General features: G+C 50.4%; 1 protein-coding gene across 1 annotated transcript in view; it reads left to right on the forward strand.

Annotated features, from left to right (window-relative positions):
• Positions 1-627: 627 nt before the first annotated feature.
• HS3ST6 (heparan sulfate-glucosamine 3-sulfotransferase 6) overlaps positions 628-13,569 on the forward strand; it is a 67,476-nt gene continuing 54,534 nt past the window's right edge. Inside the window, exon 1 of the mRNA XM_029577578.1 lies at positions 628-1,164. Coding sequence (XP_029433438.1) covers positions 866-1,164 — 299 coding nt within the window. The 5' untranslated portion in view covers positions 628-865. The remainder of the gene's footprint in view (positions 1,165-13,569) is intronic.

Below are 13,569 nucleotides of genomic sequence, written 5' to 3' on the forward strand. Positions count from 1 at the left end.
GGGATCGGGGGAGAGGTGCAGTGGCGCCCGGTCGCTTGGCTCAGGGATCGGGGGAGAGGTGCAGTGGTGCTCAGCTCCTTGGCACAGAGGTCGGGGGAGAGGTGCAGTAGTGCCCAGCTCCTTGGCTCAGGGATCCGGGGAGAGGTGCAGTGGTGCCCGGTTGCTTGGCACAGAGGTCGGGGGAGAGGTGCAGTGGTGCTCAGCTCCTTGGCACAGAGGTCGGGGGAGAGGTGCAGTAGTGCCCAGTTCCTTGGCACAGAGGTCGGGGGAGAGGTGCAGTAGTGCCCAGTTCCTTGGCACAGAGGTCGGGGGAGAGGTGCAGTGGTGCCCAGTTCCTTGGCACAGAGGTCGGGGGAGAGGTGCAGTGGCGCCCGGTCGCTTGGCTCAGGGATCGGGGGAGAGGTGCAGTGGTGCTCAGCTCCTTGGCACAGAGGTCGGGGGAGAGGTGCAGTGGTGCCCAGTTCCTTGGCACAGAGGTCGGGGGAGAGGTGCAGTGGTGCCCGGTTGCTTGGCTCAGGGATCGGGGAGAGGTGCAGTGGCGCCCGGTCGCTTGGCTCTGGGATCGGGGAGGGGTCCAGGTGGCGCTCGGTTGGAAGGGGAGGGACCTCGGGAAGCCTCCCCCTCCCACTCCAGCCCGGGGAAGCCTGTGCAAACAGCCAGACGAGGGCAAGCGGGAGGTGGGGCAGGGCTAAGGCTCTCGGGGGTTAAGTGCCTGGAAACGGAGCCGGCTCGCCCGGGCACCGCCGGATGCGAGGAGGAGCGGCCGGGAGGGGCAGGGGGCGCCGGCCCCTATGAGCCGGCGGGAGAGCAGGCTGCCGGGCCGGGGGCAGCATGCCGGCCCGCCCCCGCCCCTTGCCCCTGCCCCATGGGATGTAGCAGCCTGTGCAGCCCCCGCGCCCTGCCCCTGAACTTGGGGCTGCTCGGCGCGCTCGTCCTCTTCACCTACTGCTTCTACTGCCTGACGGGCTCCTGCTGCCAGCAGCCGCCGCCGCCGCCGCCCCCCGCCGTCCTGCAGCGGCTGCCGCAGGCCCTCATCGTGGGCGTGAAGAAGGGGGGCACCCGCGCGCTGCTGGAGTTCCTGCGCCTGCACCCGGACGTGCGAGCGCTGGGCACCGAACCCCACTTCTTCGACCGCTGCTACGAGCGGGGACTGGACTGGTACAGGTAAGGGGGGGGGAACGCGCGATCCGCGCCTTGGTACATCCCGCGCTGCTGCCGCTGCCGCTGAGCCCTGCGTCCGCGGGAGATCCTCCCTGCTTCGCCGTCGGCTTAACCTTCCCTCTGCGGAGCCTTTCCTCGCGCCACCTCTCAGAGGAATGCGCTGCTCTTGCCTGGAGTAAAAATGGCTTTTTTTGCAGGGAATCAGACGGAGCCCAAAACCTGCCCCGAACGAAGCAATAACCAGAGGCAGCTGCTGCCAGCCCCGATGGCACCGGCTGTTTTGGAAAGGGCTCTCATGCCGGGTCCCCAGGCAGCAGCTCCCGCAGCCCCTGCCAGCGAGTCTGCGCTACTTTTACTTCCCATGGAAATAACGCGCGGGCAAGGTGCGTCTGAGCTCCCAGCCCTCGCCCGAGCAGCACATTAACGCCCTCTCTGTGCTGCTCCGAGCCTTTGTTCAGCCTCTGTAGCCAGGACCATTCTCAGCAAATCTGGGCCCAGAATCTGCCCCAGTGCGGGGCACTTCCAGGCAGGGGGGGGGGGGTTACTCCCAGGAGCCCTCCCCGAAATATTCCGGAAGGCAAGCGAGTTACAGAGAGGTAGCTTAATCTCCCCCCCGTATTTGCACTTAAAATCGTCTTCAGGTTAAATTAACAGCAACCCTGAAACAGGGGCTTGGATTGACCAAAAATGCACGCAGGAGAGAAGAGGGGAGACCTCGGTTTGTTGTGCAAGTTTCGGGCGCGTATTTGATTCTCCTGCTCCGTAACGAAACAGCCCCAGACGAGAGGGGACGGGGTCTGCACGCAGCCGGGCCGCGAGCGAGGGGCGACCTCAGGGGTTACCCGGGGCCCGAGGGGCAGCAGATCGGGTGCACGGGAGAGGGAAGGCGCCCGACTGCAGCTTCCACCTCCCAGGTTAGGGGAAGGCGAAGCAGGGATTCGAGCTCTGCCCCTTTCCCAGGTCACCGAAAGGTCCCGTCTGCCGAGAGAGGGAGCTGAGGGTCGTGCAAAACAAATCCCAGCTTCCCACCCGGGCCAAAGGGGGATTGCGGGCTCTGCGGCTCCCTCCCCTCTACCCCCAATCAGGCAGCACCGAGGCTCTTCCTGGTGCCTGCGCCCAAGAGCTGACATTTAAGCGCTCCTGCTGGGTGCGGGCTCTGTAGTTTTAGCGGATTGGGCCGGTTCTCGGGCTGGCCCGGCACCTCCGGCCACCCATGGACCTTTCCCAGGCCCATCCCTCAGGGGATTACAGTGCCGAGCGCTGCGCGCCCCCTGCTCCCTTGATAAATGTGGCGCGAGCAGCTGCAGCCCGGGGGTCATGGCGAATCCTTTACTTCGCGAGCTGCTGATTTGCATGCATTACCTTTAATGTATGCCTCGGAAGTGCGCTGGTTTTGAATAATGAAACGTAGGTTGCATAATTAAGCGGGTCCCCTCCCCAGAAACTAAATTAACATTTTCCTCAGAACATTAACCCGGAGCGCAAGAAAAACATCTGCAGGGAAAGAGGCGAGAGAGCGCAGCCGGGGCTTAGAAAAGGGGCTTCCTATGTGCAGGGGGGGAAGGGGGTGAAAGTCCGCCCTAAAATCCCGTTACAAAGAGGGAGCGGAACACCGAATGCATCACCTGGAGGGACAGAGCCTCAGGCAGGGGGGGGGGGGGGGCATGGAGGCCTCCGGGGAAACCTGCAGCCTGGGCTTTCACATCCTGAAACAGGGTCTGTAAAATGAAAACAGACGTCTCGCCCTCTAATAAGCCCCCCCCCCCCCCCAAAGTCTCTGCGGAGCCCAGGGCTCGCACAGCTCCGTTAGCCATTAGGGCTAATAAGTATTGGCATTTCCAGCACTAATAGACCGGTCCCAGTTAGCCTCCTTGATGCTTTGCAATTGATTTAACCTTTGCAAAAAACGTGCAGGATGTACTAGTCCTGGCTTTTATTCTAACCATTAGCAAATTGCCCAGCTTGCCATTGCATTTTATTCTCCTGGCAGGGCACAGGTGTCCCATCCCTTCTCCCGAAGGAGCCTTCTGCTCTCCTTCTGGGGACTGTGCCCCTCTCGCCGCACTTCTAGTGCTCCACAAAGTACGCGTCTTCCCATTCATTAGCAAGGAAAACCCCTTCTCTTTCCCTGCCACGACTGAGGCTGAGCCAAGCTTTGTAGCCGATGGGCTCACATTCAGAGCTTCGGTTTACCTTAAAAAAAAAAACCCCAGCGCCGCCCCTCCCCCCCCCCACCAGAGGCCTGGGCTGGCTGGGGCCGCGTTTGGCTAAAATACCACCTTGGCATGCAACACATTCGGTGCCCTTTGCACTAAGTCGGCACTGCAAGCTCCTTCCGCAGGGTCCAGTCATATTGCGAACTGGCTCCTTCTTAAGCGTTGTAACGAGTCCCTGAAGGTATAACTCGCCCTGAACTCCTGTTTACAAAGGAGAATGTAATTAACTCCAAATCCAAGGCCTGCTTCCCATCCCTGAAATATGAAAGGAATACATATTTACTACACAACAGCAGGAGACCGGAGAAAGTGCTGTGACCTACAATTTAATGCAAAGAGAGGAGATCTTATCAGAGCCGGTCTGCTGGGGCAGGATGCTGGGCCCGGTGGACCTTTAGTCTGACCCAACTTGGCATTTATGCTCTCTGCCTGCTGGCTCGGCTACTTCTTTTAGGGAAAGCTTGTTTTTCTTTTTAGTGCCCACAAATATTCTATTTCTTACATTTCTCTGTTTTGGTGGTATAAAAGGTGTGCAACTTATGTGGTCAAGTGCCTATTTTCTGATTCTTCCTGTCTTCTTCAGCCGTCTGTGCTGTGTTCATGCTTTAGGAGCATCCCTGCACGGGGCTCTGATGAAGATCTGATCTTCACCTCTCCGTGCTGTATTCCTGCTTTGCATCAGTAACTGGGCGACACCAGTATGGATGTTTGTTGCAGGTCAGCATCCTAGTTGTTAATGGCGATAGTATCACGTGGAGAGAGCTCGCTAGAACTTTGTTATTTCCTTTCACAAATGAAACCTGAATCAGAATGAGGAAGAGGATGCTGAATGGTTTGGTTTTATTGCTCATTTAATTATGCGTAATATCTTTTGCTGCTTCACTATCAAGATTCAGTTTCATTTCCGGCTAAAGAAAAACATTAGGACATTTCAGCAGTAAAAATCCAGGAGGCATCATCGGAACTGAAGAATGTTTAATAGTCATGCGACATTCTTCAGTGTAAATTAAAATTATATATTAAGAGCGTTCAGGGTCCAAGAAGTCTGGTTTCACATGCTCTGTCTTCAAACTGTAAGAGAATATGCAGAGCCAGAGAGAAAGTGGTGAAGTCTGGGGCTTGAATTCCCTGGAGAGTTCTGGAAAGACTAAAAAGAAAAGGGACATGACCTTGTTTCCTTAGAAAACTGCAGCTCAAGTCTGCATAGCTCCTCCCAGCCTCTGAGGTGGATCCTGGACAGGCTGATCCGGTTCTGAGTTTGCCCCGTTGAATCTATTTACTTGTAGTTCCAATATCTCTAGGACTACAGGTGCAGTGGGGCCCAACCACGAGTGGCTCAGCCTGGCCGGCTTCAGGGGCTTCCCTAGGAGGCTGCGCCAGATGGCATTTCTGCTGCCCTCAGCTACAAAACACAATATTTACTAATTCAAGAGTTGAGTTCCTTGATTGGCTGGTACTTTTTTTTTTATTTAATTATACATTTTACAATAATTTATAAAATTATGGTCCATTGCAAACCAAGAAGACAAAATCAGGTGCCTCAAAAGGTCACTAAAATGGCATAGAAGGAGCTGAATCACGCAGGGCAATGTGAAGGGCATTATTCAGGGAGGACCTTTTCCATTCTGAAATAAAGGCCAATACACAAAAATGTATGCTGAGACCTGTTTATTGGACTAGCAATAGTTTTCAGGAGAGAAAACTCCCTTCCTGACGTCTAAACAGAGGGTCAGAGCAAGAGATGAGCTTTCCTATTTTGGTTTGGACTTCAGGAGGATTTGCTCCCGAAAGCTCGTCAAGAAAGGTAATTAGTCCAATAAAAAGACCTATCTTGCCATCCATTCCAGTGCTCCAGCATGGTAACCACACCCTTTGGGCCTAAGGAAGAAATCTTTAGTTAACAAAGCCCTAAATGAATGTTCACCCCTCAATTGATATTTTCATTTTGAACAGAACATCCCGGTGTCCCAAAAGGAAGAAATAGATCTATGGTGCTGATGAGAAACCAAGGCAGGAAAACTTGCTTTGATGTCCTCGGCTTTGGGACATTTTGTTCCATTTTAACGTTTGAATCCAACGTGAAATGGACGTGGGATTGACCTGGACAGTGGTCCACTGATATCAGGAAGCTCGGGCAAGTCATATTCTGTCCTTTTGACATGACAGCAGTGGGTCAGCACATTTCTGTGTAATTGGAAACTGTTTCGGTCCCGTGGCAGCCTTGACTATTCCATTATTTGAAAGCCCTAACCTACCGTCTCATCAAGGCATTAAAACCAGAGAGAACCCACCGGACGGTCTCCCTAAACGTTACGTTCTCGGAAAAGCACGCGGAAAGAGAACAGCCCTCTTGTAAAAGGCACGGTTTATGAGAGCCTAAAATCTGAGCTCCTGACCCGGGCCTCCCCACGTAACAGGTCTGTGAAGGAGGGCTCAAAGCAGCTCCAGTGAAAGAGCAGAGAGTGCAGCGGGCAGTTGAGGGAAATGAAGAGGGTCAATAAGGGGAATTGATCGGCTCCTTGGCTATGAGCTCTCCTGCATGTCAGTGCAATCTTTCATTACTTACCCTTGTCAATAAATCCTCAGGGCTTGCGAAGGTGTCAGTGGCAGCCCATTCAGCCCCTGTCAATATAATCCTGTCCAGTGACACCACACGCTGAACCAAAGTGGCAAGCAGAGGCCTCAGGGGTTATTGATGGCATCAGGTCCTAGAGGGCTCGTGTGTGTCTGCCACGCTAACGTGACACGAGCAGAGGCCCGGCTCGCTCACACATCCCTGAACGCAGGCACTGACGTGGCGCTTCCATGCCCTTATGCTAAACTAATAGCAACACAGATAGAATTGCATGGATGCTCCATTTGCAGTCTTTCTCCCCAAAAAGAAGGGATTATAGGCAGGTCATGTCCTGTCTGTCTTTGACCAAGTATCAATGGAGAATCCAGCAAATGGATTTAGATGGCATTTGATATTTGAGAGGTACAAAGAAGAGCCGGAAATTATACTTTCAAACTGGATGTGTCAAACAAGGCAGCTGGTTTATAAGAAGTTTATCCAGCAAAGATGCTTGTGGGATTGCTGATGAATATGTAGAGAGGCAGCAATCACCGTGAGCTGAGGGAAAGTACTGGGAATGGGGGAGAAGGAGACAGTGATAAGGGGAGGGGAGCAGGATGCAGGGATAGTGAGCAGGAGGCAGGTGGAGAGGTGAGTGAAAGGGAGCGAGATCAAGTAGGGTGGGAGAGGCTGAGAGTGACTGGGTAGGGGAGAGAGGAAAGGACTACACCAGGACGAGGATAGGAGGGAGAGAGGTGTGGTGCTGCTGCTGGTGCTGGTGCTGCTGCTGCTGGTGGTGCTGCTGGTGGTGGTGCTGCTGCTGGTGGTGCTGGTGGTGCTGCTGCTGGTGGTGGTGCTGGTGGTGGTGCTGCTGCTGCTGCCTGCTGGTGCTGGTGCTGCTGCTGCTGGTGGTGCTGGTGGTGCTGCTGCTGGTGGTGCTGCTGCTGGTGGTGCTGCTGGTGGTGGTGCTGGTGGTGGTGCTGCTGCTGGTGGTGCTGCTGGTGGTGGTGCTGCTGGTGGTGGTGGTGTTCACCTGACAGGGAAGGTTGGCAAGGAAGAACTGCGCTCACTGTGTCTCCTGCCACCCACCAACCTTCTAAATAATTCTTGAGGGGGAGGGGGGGGGAAAGGGAGGCAGGAGTACATGGTGAGTGCATTTTGTTCCTGATGAGTAACTGCTGGAGGTAAAGAAAACCTTTGCAATTTTGGGTGTACTCCATACAGTGGCCTTATACAATTTTGCTGATATTACAAAACTGACTGAAATCACTCAGAATCTGAGTTTACCATCTTCTGAAATTTAGGGTCAATAATTACCCTGGATGAATGAAGCGTGCTTTTCAAAACAAGATAAAATTGATCCTAAAGCTTACAGTCTGTGTATCACAGAAATAACTCATCTTGTGTCTTACAATCTGCCTCTCATGCGCACAGCTCTTCCTGCAGGATACAGTCTGCGTCCCAGGCAAAGCTTTTCTTACTGGTTACAGTGTGAGTCCCAGGCACAGCTCTTCCTGCAGGATACAGTCTGCACCCCAGGCAAAGCTTTTCTTACTGGTTACAGTGTGAGTCCCAGGCACAGCTCTTCCTGCAGGATACAGTCTGCGTCCCAGGCAAAGCTTTTCTTACTGGTTACAGTGTGAGTCCCAGGCACAGCTCTTCCTGCAGGATACAGTCTGCATCCCAGGCAAAGCTTTTCTTACTGGTTACAGTGTGAGTCCCAGGCACAGCTCTTCCTGCAGGATACAGTCTGCGTCCCAGGCAAAGCTTTTCTTACTGGTTACAGTGTGAGTCCCAGGCAGAGCTCTTCCTGCAGGATACAGTCTGCATCCCAGGCAAAACTTCTCTTACTGGTTACACAAAACCGCATTAATTATTATACCAGGGAAACTCACACTCGAAAATTGTAGGTAATCTTTTTATTCGGTGTCATTTAGAAAAAAGTTTTGGTACAAGAGAATAAGCAGTAAGCACCTTTTGCATCTCTCAGCGAGTTTGCAAATGGTTTTCAAAGACTTTGCAGAAACACGACAGTACAAGAGTCCTGGAGTACATTTCAAACTGGTTTAAAGGCAGTTGTAAATGAAATCTGCAGTAAGCTATAGGAGGGCTCTTCTGTATCTCAAGCAAAATGTACAGTCAGTGTGTCTTAAAATCCCACTGCTTGGGATGGGAAACCCAGAATGGCCTCCGCAGAGAAAGTGCAGGCAGCTGATGCGTTCCAGGAAGGACTTGACAATCTAGTTTTTCAAGCAAATTCAGATGGTGCTTCTGATTTTCGTTTCTTTTCTGGGACAGTTTTATATTTTTCTGGGACTCTATTGTGTGTGTATTTTAAGAGGCTCAGTGAGCCTGACATGATCTAAACTAGGCCAGGACTGGAAGGAATTGGCTTTTAATGATTCTCTCAGGAATTGATTTCCGCAATGTCAACTCCGGGATCCTTGGCGGGCTTGCTCCAGGTTTGAAAACGAAAGCGCTCACAGATTTTCCTGTAGACATCTTCCTGTCTATGGGCACTCTCCTAAGAACATAAGAACATACTGGGTTAATGAGGTGGGTAGGAAAATTGGTAATTATTTTGTCATAGAATTCACAACACATTTATTTATAACTATAGAAGTTTTACTTTATAAATCTGAGAATAAGCAATAAAAGCATACAAGATTAGAGTTTGCTTTAAAGAATATAATCAAAGATACTTTCCCTCACAGTTTCCGATGTGAGTCTTATATATCTTTGAAAATTTGAAACACAATGTTGGAAAATCAGGAACAGTTCATTAGGCACTTCATTAACACTGTAATGTTCAAAAGCTTTTCCTCTGATTTCTTTATTTAGACTTTTATATTCCACTTTTCACACTTTTTCAGCACTTCAAGGCAGATTACATTCAGGTACTTTAGGTATTTCGCTATCCCCAGAGGGCTTACAATCTTAAGTTTGTATCTGAGGCAATGGAGGGTAAAGTGACTTGTGCAAGGTCACAAGGAGCAACAGTGTGATTCAAACCCTGGTCTCCCCAGTTCGTAGCTCTGATCTGTTCTTTCTCTGGTTTCAGTTACTTGAAGTTGGTCTTTTTATGTTGATTCTGGTGACCTTCGTCCTAGTTTCAGTCTTTCTCTTGGCTACTCCCATGGGTCCTTGAGGCCCCAACTGTCTGTCCTTACCACATCAGCAAACAGTTAGGTGTGGCCAAGTGGCTACTCTCCTGTTTTCCCTTATATCTCCACAGTTAGCCTCCTGAGTAACTGCTCTTTAATATATCTGATCGCCTGACTTGTTTCTTGTTACAACCAGGCTAAGAAAAATGGCATATGCATTCTCAGAACTTATAGGCCTTATATCAGATAATTACACTAGTAATATAAGTGATTCTCTGCTGCACTAATTTCTATCACAGTACAAAGTACTGAGAGGTAATGTGATTGAAATTTATAAAATCATGAGTGGGGTGGAACAGATAAATAGGGAATGGTTAGTTACCCTTTCAAACAACACTAGGATTAGGTGGCAATCCATTAAACTAGCAACCAGCAGATTTAAAACAAATCAAAGGAAGTATTTTTTCACTCGGCGCACAATCAAGCTATGGAATCTGTTGTCAGAGGATGTGGTCAAGAAAACTAACAGAGTGAGGTTCAAAAGAGGAATGGACAAGTTCCTGAAGGAAAAATCCATAAACAGCCAGGTAGATTTGGGAAAGCCGGCGCTTAGCCTTGAGAATGGAATAGATCAACTGTTGGAGATCTTTTGGAGAACTTGTGACCTGGACTGGCCACTGTCATAGACAGAATTCTGGGCTCGATGGACCATATGTGAGGGATGCTGGGCTCGATGGACGTTGGTCTGACCGAGTCTGGCACTTCTTATGTTCTTATATACAGAAAGTTCCTGAGAGTGACCAGCAGGCACTGAAGCATAGTCACCAATCCGCTCTGTAGCCACCAACATTTGCTTTATTCTGTAGTCACATCTGAAGTCTGGACTCTTGTGCTCTCAAAATCATTTCTGAGCAGGATCAGCATGGTTTCCAGGTTTGCACCTTGAAGCAGTGTGTCATGTGAGCTGGGACCCCGTTATAGAGAGATTTTGTTATAGCAGAATTTGACATCTGTCATGGGGTTGTGTTTTGGAAAGCAGCCTTCCATGTGTCAGAAACACAGTAACATTTAGCTGAGGGGAGACCCGGAAGGTCAGCTGGGCACCCAGACCAGGAATCACAAATGACCTTTCCTTCCTGCTCACAGTTCTCGGTAAGAGGAACTCCTCAGTTTTTGTCCTTTTCCCAGAAAAGAGAAATGAGAGAAAGGCAGCAGCCCTGTCTCGGCCTCCAGCCTGACCCCACAGTTATTCTGGGGGGGGCGGTGGACAACAGGAGGGCCATGGTTAAACAACGCGCCAATGCATAGCAGTGCTGAAATCTTGCATCTTCTCACCCTGCTTTGTTGGAACGTGGCAGCGCAGACTTTGTCTCCTGATGGAGCGTGACCAGGGGTTAAAGGCCATTCTCCATGCACGTCTTCTGCTGTGCACGGTGGCTCAGTGTCTCACTCCCTCTGGGCAAGGGCTTGAACGTCATCTCCCATGGACTCGTTCTGCTGTTGCTGGTGCTGGAGCAGAGCTGAAATTTCATACCCGCTGTAGCGGTTCTGCTGTGCCGTCTCCGATTCCCACTCAGTCTGCTGCTCTCCGTCACTTCGCACGTGTCCTCCTGCGCCTTGGCTAGGCCCCTGGTGCCATGCTGGTCACCGCTGTCCTACTGCCAGGGACAGAAAAGCCGCGTTCTCTCACCTCCACCCTCCTTCCTGTCTCCGTATTTTTATATCTTCAAGCAGGGCCGGATTTAGGATGACAGCGCCCCTAGGCAGAGGACTTGTGGCAAGGGTTCCTGGAAATCAGAGAGCAGCAAGGGGAATCCAAGTTTCGGGGCACAGTTAGAATTTGGCCCAGGCCTAAATCCAGCCCTGTCTTCAAGACCTAAGAAGGGCACGGGCTGGAATCAGTGCCGAGAAAGATGGCGAGGGGCATTTCCCTGGGCAGATCTGTCTGATCTGCCACTTGTACCGAACGTCTGAGTCTCTGACGCCTTTCTGAGCAGCACAAACGCAGGGGCAGTCGTATTCAAGGACCCCAAAATCCTAAATTCTAACTGGAAAAAGGATGAATGTCTTGAAAACTTGGAGCACTAGATACTAATCTCAGGGTTACGCTGACGTGGAGAAATCAGCTGTTTGCAGATCTGACTTGAAGTTATAAACGTTCCACAATGAAATCTTGAACAGAACCTTTCGGGCCGAGCCTGGCCGCTAAGCAGACCCGGCAATCACTTAGGGCAGAGGCTGCAAGGACAGGAAAGCAGCAGGTCCTCTCAGCCATACAAACTCACGGAGCCATCAGTGCTTTTGTTCTAATCACTTTATCTGTATCGCTCCATGGAGAGACCGCACATTGAATACTGTGTACAATTCTGGTCGCCGCATCTCAAAAAAGATATAATTGCGATGGAGAAGGTACAGAGAAGGGCGACCAAAATGATAAAGGGGATGGAACAGCTCCCCTATGAGGAAAGACTAAAGAGGTTAGGACTTTTCAGCTTGGAGAAGAGACGACTGAGGGGGGATATGATAGAGGTGTTTAAGATCATGAGAGGTCTAGAACGGGTAGATGTGAATCGGTTATTTACTCTTTCGGATAATAGAAAGACTAGGGGGCACTCCATGAAGTTAGCATGGGGCACATTTAAAACTAATCGGAGAAAGTTCTTTTTTACTCAACGCACAATTAAACTCTGGAATTTGTTGCCAGAGGATGTGGTTAGTGCAGTTAGTATAGCTGTGTTTAAAAAAGGATTGGATAAGTTCTTGGAGGAGAAGTCCATTACCTGCTATTAAGTTCACTTAGAGAATAGCCACTGCCATTAGCAATGGTTACATGGAATAGACTTAGTTTTTGGGTGCTTGCCGGGTTCTTATGGCCTGGATTGGCCACTGTTGGAGACAGGATGCTGGGCTTGATGGACCCTTGGTCTGACCCAGTATGGCATATTCTTATGTTCTTATCTTCCCTGTGCACAGACAAAACGCCACCCCAAGTCCTGCTTTTCACCGTGGCTTTGTGGATTCTGGTGCGCTAGGTTTAAGTGGTTTCATTCTTCCGTGTCTTTATCTCTGACAGGATCTGAGCTCTCAGATTTGAGCTGTGGGTCTGTTTAGAGGGGAAGGGGTGAGGCTGCTTTGCTCCCTAATCCAGCCCCTCAGTTTCTGGTGTTTCCCCCCTCTCCAGGCAGCTGCAGGCTGGAATGGAGGCAGAGGAAAGATTATTTGCAGATTCCTGCTTCTAATTTGTGATCCTTTAGCCTGTCTGTGTTCTGCGTGTGTGGCAGAGGTGAGGGATTCTGCTAACGTGTATTTTCTGTGTACGGATCTGTAGCAGTCTGGCTTGCTGCTCTCTCAATAGCAGCTCTGCTACATAAGCCATGAGGGTCTTGTTCAGGGTTTTTCAGAGGCCTCTGTCTTCACTTAAACTGCACCTATTTTCCTCATTCTCCCCAAACATTTGTCTTGTCTGTCTGTCTGTCTGTCTTGGCCAGACTGAAAGCTTCATGAAGCAGGAGCTGCTTTACTGCCTGCAGCTTGTGGTGCTATATAAATGTTTAATAGCAGTAGTATTGGTATTATAGGCCCAGGTGTAATATTTAGGGTATTGCATGTTCACTGGCAGGGTTGTTGCTGTTTGAGTTTTAGGAGTTAGTGCTGATTTGATATTGTAGGTTTGCTGTGTAGGTCCTGAGTGACTTCTTTGCCAGAATGCCTGATAAAGGAAGGGGTTGTTTCACTGTTACCGAGCTGAGAACAGAACTGATTTGTAAAATATATATATATATATATATATATAAAATTAGATGGCCAGGCACAGCTGCCAAGTGAAAGCGACCAAACCAGTCCTGGCTTTTGCCCCATTACATGCTAAAGGTGCAGTTAAGGTTTCCTTATGTAACCACTGTTAAGGCAATTCCCAATCCTGGCACTGGTCTGTGGCCTCAAAATAGTGGTCGAGCAGATGGGATAAGTGGCCCAAGCTCCAGGGATATCTCTCAGTGGTCCTTCTGACTGGACAGGGAAATCTTTTGCACCTTCCTGGGAATGGCCACCACAATTCACTGGCCCCTTCCACCCCGGGCAAGGCCTGTGAAGGAAGGCTGAGGATGAGGCTGAAGCCTGAGAAAGGAGGCTTAGCATGAAACGCCTGCCTTGTCCTCCAGTGAAAAACCTTGGATTGATTTGTGGGGATGGTGAGAGCTGACTCTGCTGCTGAGTGTGGAGCTGGAGCGGACTCCTTTTTTTTTTATGAAATCCAACTTGACTTCTTGCATGTGCTGTAGCTTTCAATGGAGGAGCAGAGGACAAAGCAAAAAGTTTTCTTGTCATTTATTTCTGGTGAGGAGATATCAGATGTGTGCAGAATAGTCACAGATAAACGCAGAATTCAAAAGCGGAACCTTATTAGCAAAAGCCGCTGGTGCCAGAATAAATTGTGAGCTGACTGCACGCAGCTCATTTCCAGGCTGACTGCTGTCTGGCTCTCCCCCCCACTCATGTACAATGGATTTCTATCTCTCTTTCCCATGCATAGCAA

Source organism: Rhinatrema bivittatum, chromosome 14 (assembly GCF_901001135.1).
Source record: "Rhinatrema bivittatum chromosome 14, aRhiBiv1.1, whole genome shotgun sequence".
Classification (NCBI taxonomy): Eukaryota; Metazoa; Chordata; class Amphibia; order Gymnophiona; family Rhinatrematidae; genus Rhinatrema; species Rhinatrema bivittatum.